Genomic DNA, 17,192 nt, shown 5'->3' on the forward strand with positions numbered 1-17,192 from the left:
AATATGGACTTGTAAAGACCATTAAAGACTTGTTTGTCAACCCTAGGGCGTGCATTGTGATGTCCGCAACGGTGTTGCAATCGATTCGGATCTCATAGTACGCTGATAGCAGATAGCGGCAGGTTGCGCAGTTCCCTCACCTTACCGGCACATGTCGAGACAGTTTCTCTTGGATTTCCTAGAGCCTCTCCCGTGAACCTAATTTAAGAAGCGTCCATATATTTGAAGGGACCACAAAGTCCCCATAGCAACTAATAATTATATGTATGTGTTAGCGGTAATTATATTGCAATGATGCTACGTCAGTTTCGGGATTGTCGAGCTCACAGCCCACCTGGTGTTAAGTGGTTATTGGAGCCCATAGACATCTACAATGTAAATGCGCCATCCACCTTGAAATATAAGTTCTAAGGTCTCAGGTATAGTTACAACGGCTACCCCACCGCGGACTCACAAGAGGTCCTGCCACCAGTAAAATTTATTTTTATTTCCTATTGATATTCCTTTGTTACGTTATGATAATTGCGTATTTAAAAAAAAAATAGTGCTGCTCGCGGGATTTGAACGTAGGCACTGTCGCTTCGTTCGGTAAGAGTGCATCGGACGTCTTATGTTTTAGGGTAGTACTTACAACTTCAAATTCGCACCGACAAAGTCCCATCGCTCGACATAAGTGCATCGGACTTCTTATGTTTTAGGGCAGTTTTTTTTTCCTACCTAAGCTGATAGCCTTGAGAGGCTATATCAGCGTAACCTTAGCTAGTAGGTGAGCTCACGGGGCTCAAACCTGACGACGTTGCTAACACGAACCCTAGCAAGAGCCGTGCTTCGCAGAATCTACCACCGGATCCGAAACGCGCCCCACTGAGAAGATCCGGCGAGAAACTCAGTGGGTTGTGTTTATAGGTTAATTTACTCGTCGAGCCCTTCGTCGCAAGCGACGGGTTCGACGAGAACGATGACCGGTAGGGCAGTGCTACTTCAAATTCGCATCGACTGTTGTAACTACGACGCGGTTGGAAGCTATATACCGATCCCAGTAATTATGCACAAAAGCGTAATAGACAATCAGGAAAGATGAAAAAATAATTCATTGGAAAGCAAACGAAAACTGGACAGATTCCGAAACTTGAGCAATTGTCGTCATCATGTGGGGCGTTAGAGCAGTGGGTGAACCTTAGTTTGGTCCAGTAACTGTATCCAGGTTGTTTCATTCGTCACCTTCCTCCTATTAAACAATTTAACAACAATAACAAACGTGACACTAAATCGTAAAAAAGTAATGTTGATTAAAAAACTTTGTGTACACGTATCAACATTAAACTAGCAAATCTTGATTTAATTTCGGCAAAAAAACCCGTCGCCTTCTCGGCCCGTCTGAAACATTACTAGTTTATTATGGGTAGGACGTCTTGTGGGTCCGCGCGGGTAGGTACCACCACCCTGCCTATTTCTGCCGTAAAGCAGTTATGCGTTTCGGATGTCGTTGTACTGTAAAACTGAGATTTAGAACTCATTCCCTAATGTTGGTCGTGACGCATTAGGGTATCGGAATCAAGCAATTCGCGGAACCAAGTACTAATTTAATGTTACCCGACCACAAAAACATAAAGTTCCTTAATTTAAAGAATCTGTTCATTTAGATTTTACCGAAGTATATAAAATAAGAAATTGGTACAAATTTTTTTGTGAATTAGTATTTCGTCAAACTGCTTTCACAAGAACATTTCGTACGTTACAAAAGCTCTAATAAGCTCGGTTATAATTAGGGAGCTTCGAGTAATGCTCGATTGTGAAATTGAGTGGCCGACCGCTATAAAAGTTTGATTTATTGTGGGAACCTATCAGGAGCTGGCAACATTTTATATATTGTACCAGTATACTTGAGACTTTAGAACTCATATCTCAAGGCAGGTGGCGCATTTACGTTGTAGATGTGTATGGGCTCCAGTAACCACTTAACACCAGGTGGGCTGTGAGCTCGTCCACCCATCTAAGCAATAAAAAAAAGAGTAATTTAATTGTTCGAAGCAGAGTCTATCCGCAATACCTGGTACTGCTGCATTGACCCGCAATTAGTTTCCGGATATCACTTTTACTACCTACCATTTAGATTCGGAGTCTTTATGAAACAAATAGTGGAGGGGTCATTCTCGATAGATATCAGTTTCTATGCCAAATGAGTTCAGATCAGACAATCATTCTTAATGATCCCCAAAATCGTTATCTATATATTAATACGTGAAGCAAAAACTTTGTATCCCTTTTTACGAAAATTGCGCGGACGGAGGAGTATGAAATTTTCCACACTTATAGAGAATACAGAGAAGAAGTGCACAATGCTAAATTTTTTTTTTAATTATGCATAAAACATACATTAAATCAATAAAGAAAACATTACACACACTACATACCATGTATTTGATGCACACACGCATGCATACTATTTATTGTCAAACTTTTGTTCTTGACGTCTGTGGTAAAATTGAGAATAGATTAAATAGTGTTTGTCTTTGTTAATATTTTTTTCGCCTTGGCGAAATTTATGATATAAAATACAAAAAGCATAAAATACAATTATAATAGTGTACAAACTTACAATTCCAATTAATTATAGTCGAATTTCGACTAGTGCGGGATCTCTAGTTAAATTTAATCAGCATTAAATTAAAATGCAAATTACTCTCTAAAAATAAAATAAAAAATGCTTTTACATAAAAGTTGAGCACCACTGGAATCGTGACCTCCCATCTCATCGTCCCAAGGCTACCGATACATAATTACACCGTTAATGTACAATACTTTCTGCTAGAATTAGTGCGATAAAAACACTGTTATTATTACTGACAAAAGATTTATTTAATTGCATTCATCTAATGAACAGCGTCGGTCGTAAATAAATATTGGCAGCGATGCCTAATTTGCCGACGGTGGGACTTTTTTTTTATGAGGGAAGGATTACTGATGGTTTGGGAGCCTTTCCAGTTTCACCAGAACAGGTGAGCGAGCAAATGCTCAGCCAGGAGGTGTGGGATTCGCTAACAGCTGCCCGAGGGCCTCCGAAAGAGACCTAACAGCTCAAGAGCAGTTGCTTCGCGAATCTACTACCGGATCGGAATTGCGACCCGTTGAGAAAGAAGATCCGGCGCGAAACTCAGTGATCAAGTTGCACGTTGAACTCTTTGCCGAGTTCGAGGAGTACATTACCGGGGTAGTTACTACTGATTTCTCGCTGGATCTTCTTAGTGGGTCGCGATTCCGATCCGGCGGTAGATTCCGCGAAGCACTGCTCTTGCTAGGGCTAGTGTTAACAATTCTCTCAAGCTGGGCCCGTGAGTTCACCTATCGGTCCGAACGAACTTAGAATAGCCCCTTAGCCTACCAATGATTAGGTAAGGTACAACAATACCGTGAATTATAATGCCGCCCTATTATATTGCACACAAATAAAAAGCAAGTAAGAATACGTACAGTAATTTCATAAAGGTTTATTCCCCTTAATAGCATAAACTAAAATGTAAGTAATATTTCCAAATGATTGCATTTCTCAAAACTTCTTCGAGAATGATGAAAAACAATTATTTTTTTCAACACAACCCAAACATTGGCGCCAATCGTAATTCCGCCGCCCTGGCATTTGCCTTTTATGCCCCTTGTGTAAATCCAACACGGCACCATTAAAGATCAATTAATATAATGATAAAAATATAAATATCAGAAATTGAAAATTATTTACCCAAAAAAAAATATAATATTCATTGTTTCTGTTTGGTAAGTAAGCTTTAGTTTTTACTAAAAACTTTTTTTTTACTTTTTTTTATGTTTATTGCTTACACTGGTCATAGTGCTCACGACAGATATAGGCGGGATCTTCAACCGTTACGCTCTGTTTAGAGAGGTCGTTATTTCTTCTATTTTGTACACCGTCTTCCTCATCGCAACTCACCGTATAATTCTATTTTCCTACCATACACTCATGAATTGGGCCTTCAAAAGTAGTAGAAGACTTGAACTAGTTTACAAATTTACCTGATACAATTCTAATTCTTATGAACTCTATGTCTGCGATCTAACCTCTCAAAAGACATGTACTTGTGCATGTTCTTTGCCTAGGTTGGTCGACAAACTCACCCACATCTATAAAGTATTTTTTTAGTGGTCCACCTGATATTAAGTGGAATACCCGAGCCCATAGACATCTACAACTTAAATTCCGCCACCTACCTTGATATATGAGTTCTAAGGTCTCAAGTATAGTTACAACGGCCGCCCCGTTCTTCAAACTGAAACGCATTACTGCTTCACGGCAGAAATAGGCAGGGTGGTGATACCTAACCGCGCGGACTCACAAGACGTCCAGTGTTAAGTGGTTACCGAAAACCATAGACATTGACAACGTAAATAACGTTTTTTGCCTTCATCAATTCTAAGTCTTAATTGTATAGTACTTTTCCTTATAAGTATGTTCACATTATGTATAGGCGTTTTCTTTATGTGCGAACAGCCTTCGTGAACTTTCAATTACAAAAACACAAAAAACAATAAGAATTTGCATAAACTCCATTTTGTTTCGTAATTCGTGTGGGAGTAGAAAATGACCTTAGTTGCTTGTTGAAGGGATGTTACGTCACCCATGACGTCGAATAAATACGGAAATCCAATATGGCAGCTAATGATCATTGATTTTTAAATGGCGAAAAATTATAAAGGCATTTACAAATGAAATTTCGTAGAGTAATGTCTGTATGTCACAGCCGTTTTGCTGTAGGATTATCGGCAATATGCTGTAGAATATAGAATAAATTTATAAGTTACATGTACAGAATTCAAATCTCATTCGACTGTTTTATCAAAATTACGAGAACATTCAGGGTTGAAGCTTAGTTCGGATACTTTTAACTAAAGGAAATAAAATTCTATAGAGTTGGTCGATTTATCTACATTGCATTTCATTCTACGATTTAGCTTTCTAGTTTTAGCTTCTTTTTTCCTACCTTTGTTTATAGCCTCGAGAGGCTATATCAGCTTCACCCTAACATGTAAGTGAGCTCACGGGGCTCAAACCGGAAGTGTTGCTAACACTGGCCCTAGCAAGAGCAGTGCTTCGCAGAATCTAGTGGATTGGAAACACGACCTACTCCTCTCGACCGCGATTCACTCAGAAGATCCGGCGAGAAACTCAGTGGGCGCTTTAGCTAAAGTTTCTCGGCGTCTATAAAAACTCCTTGTTCAAAAGAGATTTGAAAAGAGACCTAAGGCTTCGGCGTGGCCGGATCCTTTTGCCATTTAATCTTTAGTGACAATAACTAAATGCTCAAATAACGTCACCGTTAAAAGCCACCTACGTGCCTGATGTAAAATACTGTTAAACCTTTTTAGTGATTTTATGAGCGTCTTCCAAATTCAAATATGGTGTTTGGGAGCAGCCTCGTATATGTCGGCTGTCAGTTACCATCTCGAAGGCATAGATAATATACTCTATATTGAAGACTCGAAGGGAAGGACGAATAAGCCACGACCGTACAAATTTCGAACAATGAAATGTAAGTGAAATTACGAAATTCGAATAATGTTCGAATGTCTAATGATTTAGAATGATCTATGGTTTTGACAGATGCGTGTTCCGTTATAATGGTTTTTTATTGTAACATTTTTTTTGTTTCGCATTATCGAAACTATTTAGCATCATCTAAAAATCGCCGTTTGACTTTTCATTTTAATTTTGTTATTCAAATCGAGAACAACACCACATGAGGGTGAATTGTTAGTTGTTATTGTTCAAAAGGCAAAGAAATTCTCTTTAAGCCTCGTTTTGAAGGACACTAAAAAAACGGAGAAATGGAGTCGATTCCAGAGCCGGGCGGTGCGTGACAAACGATCTCCGTATTACTCCGTTAGATATGCCTGATCACCTGATCACCTGATGTTTTTTTGGTCTGAGAGTTCTAGTGACCGCTCACGTTATGTCGGTGAAACCCAAAAAAAAGCAACGAGGTACTGATTATTCTTACATTAAGTAACACAGAGCGTGCCTTGCTAAATTGATGGACTTCATAACAATAATGCATTTTTTTTTTTATTACAAATTTGTTAATACATCTTACGTCTCATTAACTCTATTAATATATACTAATTTTTGTTTTATTACACGATTTTCGCAAGCTATGTTTAATTCTGATTACGTAGTATCTCGTACATTGTGTAAAATGCAATGAAAATGAAATAACACACTGATATTTATCTCCCGGTCATCGCTGTAGCAAATTCGCGACGAGAATAAATTACGGGAGTGTCATTTGAGTTTCTTAATTATTTATGGCGCCAATTTCTCCGTGCTAACCTAAATAAAAAAAAAGAAATTATGTGGTGTCGTGGGACACCAGGCAGGAATGAAGTTCCTTCGGCTAATGTAGAAACGACACACATTGCAAAAAAAATCGTGCTCAATTTTATGTAGGTTTTCTTGATTTTTCTCTTAAATTTTGCTGATTAGTTTTTATTTAAGTACAAGAAAGTATTTAGGAAATTCAGTATTTTAGGAAATAATAAATTACTTAAAATAAAAAAACATCGTAATTCAACAAAATATGTCTCTTTATTTTTGTTTGACAACATAAAATTACATAGAAATAGAAAAATAGAAATAATAATAGAAAGAGAATGGATGAGAGAACGAAAAGAAAGAGGTAGAAAGAGAAAGGTATTATACACTACTCGCTTGTGTATGCGACTGTCGCGCCTGCGCACGTCTCATTTAACGGTTTTATTCCAAGAACTTTTTTCCACGGATTTTTTCTTACGGTTTTACGATCACATTTTTTTCAGTTCGGTCGCGCAGCAAAATCCCTATCCCCTCCAAGCCTGCCGTAAGGAACTTCGTTCCAATAAAAAAGTAAAAAAAACCACTAATCGCAAATCGAATTTTAAATTTAAATAACCATTATTCAGTAATGTAACTGTTGTGCCGTCATCGATTCTCGATGCGCGTACTAATTTTCAAGTACAATCTGACACCATGAAGTCGGCGAATATTACCTTGAAACGTTCCGGAACATACACAAGCACGCGTGAAGCTAACAAAAGCGTTTGTATTTAACAGAGCTTATTACGGGTCCTGGTGCTTCTTGATGGAACAGAAGATAATACTATTGAGACTTCTAAATTACCTACGTCGTGCTATGGACGATACGATTTTTCTATTCACTTCGAGATAAACAGACGAGCTGCTAACAACCTCGGGAATGGAGTAATCTTTTAATTAATGTCCAGAGTGTTTTTTTTATTTTTCATCACCGGTTATCAGCTTCTTTAAAAATGGTTCGGTTTCATTACATCGTAATAAAGAATCACAAATGAGTACACGGTTCATTAGGTTTCTTTCAATAAGCTCGTGAGGTACCCAAATATCGAGCTTTTTTGTGTACCCAGTTCTTTCAAATGCGCCAAAACTGTTTTGTGGTCAATTCCCAGTTCTTCAGCTACGTCGTAACTATCGATATGCCGATCTTGCTCCACTTTTTCTAAAGGGTACTTTTTCAAAAGGGCCAGAAGGGTAAGACGACTGAGGAGGTCTTAACGTATTGCAAGTGAACAATGATAAAAAATCTGTCCAACTGATGAAATAATAAAAACGAATTGCATTAAATTACCGCTATCAGATACGTCTGTCATATTAGAAAGAAAATAAAACAATAGACGAAACGCATTATTGTCTCGGCTGTGTGGTGCAAGTGAGAATGAAATTCGCATCGCCACGGACCCGTTTTGATCAGTACTGACAATATTTTCTTCGGTTTTAGTTAGGTAGCACCACCCTGCCTATTTCTCCCGTGAACCAGTAATGCGTTTCGGTTCGAAGGATGGGGCAGCCGTTGTAATTATACTGAGACCTTAGAACTCATATCTCAAGGTGGGTGGCGCATTTACGTTGTAGATGTCTATGGGCTCCAGTAACCACTTAACAACCATGTGGGCTGTGGGATCGTCCACCCATCTAAGCAATAAATAAATAAAAGATTTCAAGGGGTCATACTAGATTCGGCGAACGAGTAGGTGAGCTGATGGGGCTCTAAACAAACGAATTGCTAACACTAGCCCTAGCAAAAGCAGACGATAGAATTTATGATTAATGAAAACTATTAACACTGTAAAACAATTTAAAATACAAAATAACGAGCAAAAAATTCGAAAAACTTATTTTACCAAACGAAACACAAACTCACAGAGAAGTAACAGTGGCGTAAAGTAACAAAGCGTTCCCGATCCTGCGGACAGAATGGAAAGCAGTCGACGTCGCCCAAAACACGTCATTTCGGATCCTCCTGATCCACTAACGGTGCTTTTGGTGCTTTTAGGTACCTCAAGCACCGGTCATCGTTCTCGTCGAAGGGCTCGACGAGTAAATTAACCCACAAACACAGCCCACTGAGTTTCTCGCCGGATCTTCTCAGTGGGTCGCGATTCAGGTGGGCTATGAGCTCGTCCACCCAATTAAGCAATAAAAAAAAGTGTTCCCAATCAAAAAACCGCGAAATAGTCAAAGGCTAACCGCTTATTTCTTGTAACTCGCACCAAGCGTTACCTTGGTCTACATTCTGCTAATCATGTACGTCATTGTGCCTATTATACAATCAAACAATAACAAACAGATGCAAATTTGTATTATGATTGCTGTCAGGGAGATTGAAATAAGTTTCGCACCTATTTTTTTTCTTCAATGGATGGACGAGCTCACAGCCCGTTTGATATTAAGTGGTCACTGGAGCCCATAGACATCTACAACGTAAACGCCGCCACCCACCTTGAGATATGAGTTCTAAGGTCACAGTATAGTTACAACGGCTGCGCCACCCTTCAAACCGAAACGCATCACTGCTTCACGGCAGAAATAGGCGGAGTGGTGGTACCTACTCGCGCGGACTCACAAGACGTCCTACCACCAGTAAAAGGTGGGCGAGTTGATAAACTATAAATATAGACGATGCGCAATTAGTTTTAATAAATTGACTTTTTATGTGTATAAATTTACATGTGCGTACCTACATGTGGCGTGGATTGGGAGAGGGCTATGTCCAGCAGTGGATGAATGTGGACTGATAATGATGATGTACGTACATAGTACATACGATTGTTGTTACGTAATATTTAGATCTCGATTTAGCGACAGAAACAGCGGAACGTGATGTCTAGTAAGTTTGTAAATTGCAACAGCGCGTTTGTAATTAAGAACCATTTATTATAAAACTAGCAACCCGCCCTCGCTTCGCTTCGAAAACTGTAATTTATTATTGATTTCTCCACTATTTAATGGATGTTATTATACATATAAACCTTCCTCTTCAATCACTCTATCTATTAAAAAAAACCGCATCAAAATCCGTTGCGTAGTTTTAAAGATTTAAGCATACATAGGGACAGACAGATATAGGGACAGAGAAAGCGACTTTGTTTTATATGTACTATGTAGTGATTACGAAAACTATCTTCAAACAGTAATCAATCCTCCTTAAAATACGGTACTCTAATAACGCATTCTCACATTACGCGATTTCATTCGCTCGTTTAAAAATTAAAAACACGGGTATTCCCCCATATAACGCAGGGATTTCACACGTTTTAAATTTCTGTACTGTGAAAATAATACAATTTTTTTTCATAATTATTTAAAAATTTGTAAAATTCAATTAAATTAATTTATTAAACTTGTGTTCGTAGTTTTTGAATTGTAAAAACATTGGTTGTAATGTAGGTATTGGTACAAATATTATATTTGTACTTAACGCGTTATACCTATTGATTGGGTCAAGCGCGATATGCGAGACTTCTTTTTTATTTTATTTAGATGGGTGGACGAGCTCACAGCCCACCTGGTGTTAAGCAGCTATCGGAGCCCATAGACACCTACAACGTAAATGAGCCACCAACCTTGACATATAAGTTCTAAAGTCTCAACAAGGTCTCAAGTATAGTTACAACGGCTGCCCCACCCTTCAAACCGAAACCCATTACTGCTTCACGGCAGAAATAGGCAGGGTGGTGGTAGGTACCTACCCGTGCAGACTCACAAGAGGTGAACAAAATAAAAGACAAATATATAGCAAATACATAAATAGTTTTTTTCGATATTTTAGGGTTATAATATTAATTTCTGGCGTTTCAAATACTTTCGTTTTCGTGGTCTATTGTTTACTAAAGCACGTGTGGCGTCATCTAGCGTTGAGTAGTACAAACAGGATTACACGTGCCAAAATTGTCGGTAGGTACCTTTGAAGCTGAAGCCGAAAAGTCGGCGCCTTTTTAAGTTAAAGACAAAAAGGAACCGCCCTTTGAATGCGTTTGCCGAAAGTTTGTATATTTTTAATGAACTCAAAACACAAGCATTCGATCCATCGTGGTGTGCTGACGTGCAACCCAAATCGTGATTACATTTAATAAAAGGTAAGAAACAAATTAAATAAGCACACCTACTTAATGAGAAATTTCGCTAATTTTATAATTATGAATTAAATTAATAGTTTTTATAATAATTAGCTTCAAATTTAAAAGTAAATAACAACACGTTGATTTTTTCTTAATGTGACTGCACAGTGGGAAGGCGTTCCAAGGCGAAGCTAACTATATTATGTATTATAGCTGCTATTATGTGTTAAGTGCTATATATTGATAGATAATGTTCGCGGGATGCCTACAATCACTACCAAGTTAATGCCAGTGATTTCTATTTATCAAATCGTATAGAACATATTTCCAGTTTCCTATACTATGGCTTAATGAAGCTTATACAATCATAGTCTTATTTCAACCTTTTTAAATTACGCCTTACCATCCAGTAGTCTAGTGCCGGACTTAGCTCATTCCCATAAATCCTATCTAAATCTATATTTAGTTGTTATTAAATTAGCATAGATTAATACACTATTTAGTAAAATCGTTTTCATGTGAGATTAGTCCCTCATTGCTAATTGCGTTTCAGGATTTTTTAACAATCATAAGTTAAACTGCTAGCCACCGCGTATTTATTAACCATATAAATAATGCAAAAAAGTAGCACTGGCTAGTCAGATAATAGCATGAATATGTTAGGTATTTTCTAAATATACTACAGTAGGTACTAGATTTTTGTTAAATTCCACTGAATAAAATTGTTTCAATTATTGTGTTAATAAAAAAGTCTGTTCAACCACTAGTTTTAACACTACTCCTTAATTTTGATTAAATTTTGTCATGAACGCGTAAATGTTCAAGACATAATATTTATTTATGGTATTAGATACCTATCGTTAATGGCGTCCATAAAATTAATATTGAGCTGTATTTTAATGATGGTATCAGTATAATGATTATTTAAATCGGCACTGAATTTTTTTAGTATTTTTTTGGTAGTAAGTACTTTTCTTACACATAAATTGTTGATTTTTTTGAGTCTATCGTCTCATATGTATAAAAAGTTGATTCAAAATAAGAATGCTTCCGGGTGCTATCGGATGTTCGGTCATTAGAATATAATTCCTAATAATATTCTACTTCATTAAAGTCATTAAAATTTAAAGTGCCTAAATTTTTGTTTAAAGTACATACGTAGTAAAAACGTAAATGAATGTGTAAGTCATGTTTTTATTATGTACATTACTTATCTTTTCAGATAAAATAATAAAACAATGTATCCGCGAAAAAGCTTATTGGATCTAAATAATAATATGTTGGACGTGAATAATTTGTTTCCAACGCCCATGGAAAGTGGTAAGTCAAAGATTGAATATAGTAAATTATATATAAAAGTTTTACAATTTAACATTGTGGTTACACAATTTAAAATTATAAAGGAAATACATAACATTTCAAAAACAGCCTGATTAAAAAATGTTCTCATAAAATTATGTTAAGTGAATAATGTCGTATCTCTTGATAGCTCCTTTAAAAAAATTATACACTATGTATTTCTTTTTCATATTTTCTTCTACAATTTTCAAATAAAACTTTAATATATTTTTATTGATCTGGTTTAGTAATTGAACTTGGTCATTGATCACCTAATGCTAAGCAATTACTAGAGCTTGTAGGTATCACAACATGATGCTAGGTATCTATCATGTGATATTAGCTTGAAATAAATTTTAATAAAGTTAGTTGTTTCATCACCTCTGAATGAGACAAGAGTATGGTCATTCTGGTCTGAAGAGTGAGCTACGACAATGAAACTATATCCTCAAGCTTTTTCTGTATTTGATCTTCTTACTAATACAATGGAATATCTAGTTTTCTATCTATTCTATCGATCATCTATCTAATCTATTTTTAAGAGATCTAAAAGTCTTAAAAATACATTAAAAACAAAAGAAATCAAAGTTAGGCAATCCAGGTGCTCAGTAACAGAAATCGACATAATTACTTCAGTGAGCCATGTAGGTCACCGATGACCTACACATGGCAAGTACTAACTCTTCCTGACATTTTCCAACAATTTTGCCTGAAATATTAAATGTCATGTAGCGGGTTTAGCTTAGACAGTTTGTGTCGAGTCTTCACACAATAAACAGGTTGCAAACTGTCTTGTCTTATTAATAATTATCACCCTACGTAATATACACACACTCTCTAGAGGCAGACTCAACAGTTGTAATTCATATTTATCATGATATAGTATTAAACATGTCAAATTTCTACATTGCCAGACCGAGAAATTCCCGTGATTAATTCATAATCTGATTTTCCTGATTTCAGATTTATTGCAGACATTATTAAATCCAGGCCGATCACCATATAACCAATCAACGCCAATAAATTCAAGCTCAAATGATTCAACAACCCCCGAGTCCCTCATAGATGTATCTATGAAATCTTTTATGAAAACTGATAATGAAACTCCTAGTGCAGTACGACGCCATCGTCCAATATTTGGTCGAAGAATTATGATTGGGGATGCACAGCCAACATTTGAACCAACTCACACACCAAGCTTTGAAACGACATTGGATAAAAGTCTTTCAAATATTTGGAAAGAGGACAATGACTCTGTATTCTCACAAACACCCCCAAAGTATTATAATAATGAATACAATTACAATAATAGTGAATTCTATGAACTATTCCCGAAAGAGAGCAGATCAGCAATTGGAAACAATTTGATGAACAATAGAAACTTTTCTATGACATCTTCTGATTTGTCATTGAATATGAACACATATCAATCACAGTTCACATCAGCAAACTCTTCAAATATGAGAGCTTCAAAACCTTTTGGGCCGACACAATTCGGACCATTGACCACACCACAAGTAACATTTGAGAGTAGCTCAAAATTTCCATTCAATACGAAGATATGTTCATTTTGCCGGAAGAATGGCGAAGCTCCAAACGTGTACGGGACACATACTGTGAGGCAGAAAATAGGAAACAGAAGCGTAGTCATGTGCCCCATCTTGAGACGTCACGTGTGTAACACATGCGGAGAGACCGGAGACAACGCACATACCATGTTAGTTTTTATTTTATTTCTCATATCTGTGATCAAACTCACAACCAGGTCTTAAATGGTTTATTGGAGCCCATAGACATCAAAATTTGTATGCCACCATAAGACATGAGACTCGATTCTCAATTTTATTTTAAAAGGCTAACCCTGAAACTGAAGTGCATCAATGCACCCATTTCGATAAAGCGTCACGACACGAGAACCCTCTCATCGTGGCCGCCGGAAACTGCATAGCCGATCCTGGGGACCGAATGGTAAACAGTTGACATCACCCAAAACATTGATGCTTTTTTTTCTGCCTAAGCTGATGCTCTAGAGTCTAGATAGACCATGTCAGTGTCACCGGGCTAGTACGTGGGCTCACGGGGCTCAAACTTGACGACGTTGCTAACACGAACACTAGCAAGAGCCGTGCTTCGCAGAATCTACCACCGGATCGGAAAGGCGACCTACTGAGAAGATCCGGCGAGAAACTCAGTGGGTTGTGTCGGTGGGTTAATTAACTCGCCGAGCCCTTCGTTGCAAACGACGGGTTCGACGATAAGGATGACCAATGCTTGCGGTACCTAAAAGCACCGTTAGTGGATCGGGAGGATCCGAGATGACGTGTTTGGGGCGACGTCGCCTGTTTACCATTCTGTCCGCAGGATCGGGAATGCATCCACCATTATTGTTCACATCACGTCACATATTGTTAAATGTGTATAATTAGGGAATGACAAATAACCACAAAATAGATCTATGAAACCTCATTTTACTGAAAAATTAAGTTACAATGGACATACTAAGATAATTAAAGCAGGTATTAAAATGTAGCGTTCTTAATTGCAGAACATACTGCCCCATTTTGAGAAGAACAAACAATGGTGCACCGCTTCAGTCTACCACAATTACTCTGAAGAATACTCGTGTTAAGAGCAATGGTAGGAGACGATTTTGAATTTTATCGGTTTATGTAAAAAGTAATTTATTTCCCGCAAAGAAAGCCAACGAAATTAATTAGCTATTTTAGATTAACGCAGCCAATTCTGAATGTATTTCAAATGATTTGCTTGTTCTAAAGTCTGAACATGATTTTGCAGTTTTCTGGTGGTCTTATATATTTGTGTTCACAAGTGCTCAAAGCTACTAGCATAATGTGTATTATTAGGAAAAAAATTAAGGTTTTTAATATTAGGTCTAATAATTTGCCTATTGAGATTTGACAAACTATTTTATATTAAAAAAAATCTTTATCTTTAAACATTGCCAATATAAGTTGTCACCATGAACATTTTCATGATAATAACTCTTGTTTTATGAATGTTCATGTTTTATTAAAGAGTAAAATAGCACAAAATTCTATTCTAATAAATGCTATGACAGCAACTTAAATGAGTTCATCAGTTTTAATATCAAGTCCGCGATTACAATTTATAGTACAGAACTGGACATTACTTTTTTTTAATTGCGCTCACTAGAATATTTTCCAATGGACTATTTTTGCCGCACGTCATTCCAGTGCTGAATAAGCTAGCTAAATGTGTTAATTGGCAGAATTATCATTATATAAAATTAAAGTATAACTCATTATCATTTCACAAAAAATAGTCATTATAATCATCTAATTATCATGTCTCATATTAAATACTTCAAATCATTTTATTTGTCCCGTAGCATATTATTACCTCTTTATCATATGATTATGTTATAAGAAAAAATATACGGAAATCTTATTATAAATTATGGATACCCGAGTGCACGTAAGTCAAAGCTCTCTGGTAAAATATTGCCACAGTGTTCCAATACAAGAGTGACCAGGCTTTTGTCATGAAAAAAGAAAATGTTAATTTTTTGCTAATTAAAAGATAGTTTAAGTGCTGGTAACATTAAACACTATTTTTAAGCATGCAACATTTATATGTACAAATTCACTACAATATGAGCATTTTCGAAGCATTCATGACAATGCGATAAAAAAAAAATTAAAATACAAAGATACATTATTCGTATTTAGACATAGGACCTTGACAATCTTACATATTTTCCAATAATTGTGCTTTTAGTATTTTTAAACTTTTACTGCTTTTTTTATATTAATTATTTTTGACATTTGTCGTTCTTTGACAAGGTTTTACCTTATACAATCTTAATTTTGACGAAAAAAGATTTTTTATAATAAAAAAAAAACATTGACAAATTTTATGAATAATCATAAATAATCATGAGCATTATAACATATTTTATAATTTGACTAATACATTCGAATATAAGACAACCTTTTTCAAATATTGCAACTATAATAAACCAATAAAGATCTCTTGATTGGTCACACTTCTAACATTTTTTCAATGTTGGTAATAAATAATCGTTTTTCAAATAATGGCACAGAAAGCCATTGTTCTTTTTTTTTAAATATGGTATATAAGTTGACAATATATATAATTATGTTATAGTATCTTGAAAGATGTATAGTTTTAAAGTTAATATGGGATTTGACTAATAAAAAGAACACTTAATTAACATTGCCATGTCACATCACAATAATTGTTCTAAAGTTTTGCAATTACATATCTACATTATAATCACTTTACTTCAATGGGTTTTTACCACAATTTCTACTTCTATTTTGCTCTTGATATGCCTAGCCCTATAAATAACCTTTAAATACATAAGTAATTATAATCAGAATTTGTTTTCCCATTTTTAACAATTAATTCATTTGTGTCAAACACACAACTTAATATTATTAATTATTAATATGACTTGTTTTTGGATCTCAATTTTATTATGTTGATTATAAGACTTGAATTTAAGATTTTTTTTTGTTTAAACTTTTGATATGTAGTTTTTGTGTAGGCATAAGGCATAGGCATAAGCGCCATTTTCTGTTGTATGCTTAGTTCGGTATTTTTATTGTAAGTACAGTTATGTGATATTATTGATATTGATGCGATAATATTGCAGGGGGCGATGTTGAGTATGATATTGTTTAAATATTTCTTTTTGATGCTTTCAGCAGTTTTAAAGTAGTTTTTAAGAAAAAATGATAAAGTGCCCAAATGATATTGGATTTCTCTTTCTCACTCTCTTGGCGTTCATTTCAAACATTGAGTTTGAATATATATTATCAGCTATTTTAACCAACTATTAAATATTCATAATGATATTGTCACAAAAATGAAATTATTACTAAAATGTCTTAAAACTAATTATGGACATTGTCGACCTCACCGTGAGTACGGTGAGCAAAAAAAAAATTTTTTTATTGGGGAGAAAACGTCGACTTATGAACAGAAAGGATGGAATTAGATCTGATTCCAAAATGTGATTAATTACGACAATTATAAAAACATTGCATTCAAACACATATATATCTGTCACACCCATAAAATAGTTTTTAATGAATATGAACTAATATATTTTTGTATCGTACTTTGATAGTGTACAAATTCCATTTTATGAATAATAAGTAAAGAACATTTTCCGACGGTGTGTGCAAAAAAAAACTACAATTTTCTACTTTTATAGTATAGGTGATTGGTAATTTTCTTGTTTCCTCGATTATAACTCAATTTTAAATTTTATTTCAAACACTTAAAATCGATAATAGTCTGAAGCATGATACAAACGCAAATGATAATTTTGCTGACCTATACTAGACTCTGACAAAATAAATTTAAAAGTAAAATTAGTAATAAAAACACTAATGAGTCAACAAAGTGCATTTGTGTTATAATTT

At 35.6% G+C, this 17,192-nt stretch overlaps 2 protein-coding genes across 3 annotated transcripts in view; both read left to right on the plus strand.

Moving 5' to 3' along the window:
• LOC101737713 (uncharacterized) overlaps positions 1-17,192 on the plus strand; it is a 232,945-nt gene that overhangs the window by 45,573 nt on the left and 170,180 nt on the right. The gene's annotated exons all lie outside the window — the stretch shown is intronic.
• Positions 10,373-17,141, plus strand: LOC101738116 (zinc finger protein NANOS-P). 2 transcript variants are annotated; one of them, NM_001099843.2, is made up of 4 exons: positions 10,373-10,437; positions 11,642-11,739; positions 12,721-13,474; positions 14,303-16,083. In NM_001099843.2, the coding sequence occupies exons 2-4, from the start codon at positions 11,658-11,660 to the stop codon at positions 14,409-14,411; spliced, it is 945 nt and encodes a 314-aa protein (NP_001093313.2). In that variant the 5' UTR covers positions 10,373-10,437; positions 11,642-11,657; the 3' UTR covers positions 14,412-16,083. The 2 variants fall into 2 exon arrangements, with proteins under 2 accessions (NP_001093313.2, XP_021201990.1); XM_021346315.3 differs by lacking the exon at positions 10,373-10,437 and adding an exon at positions 11,190-11,381 and having other exon boundaries at positions 14,303-17,141.

The sequence above is a fragment of the Bombyx mori genome, chromosome 24 (assembly GCF_030269925.1).
Source record: "Bombyx mori chromosome 24, ASM3026992v2".
NCBI lineage: Eukaryota > Metazoa > Arthropoda > Insecta > Lepidoptera > Bombycidae > Bombyx > Bombyx mori.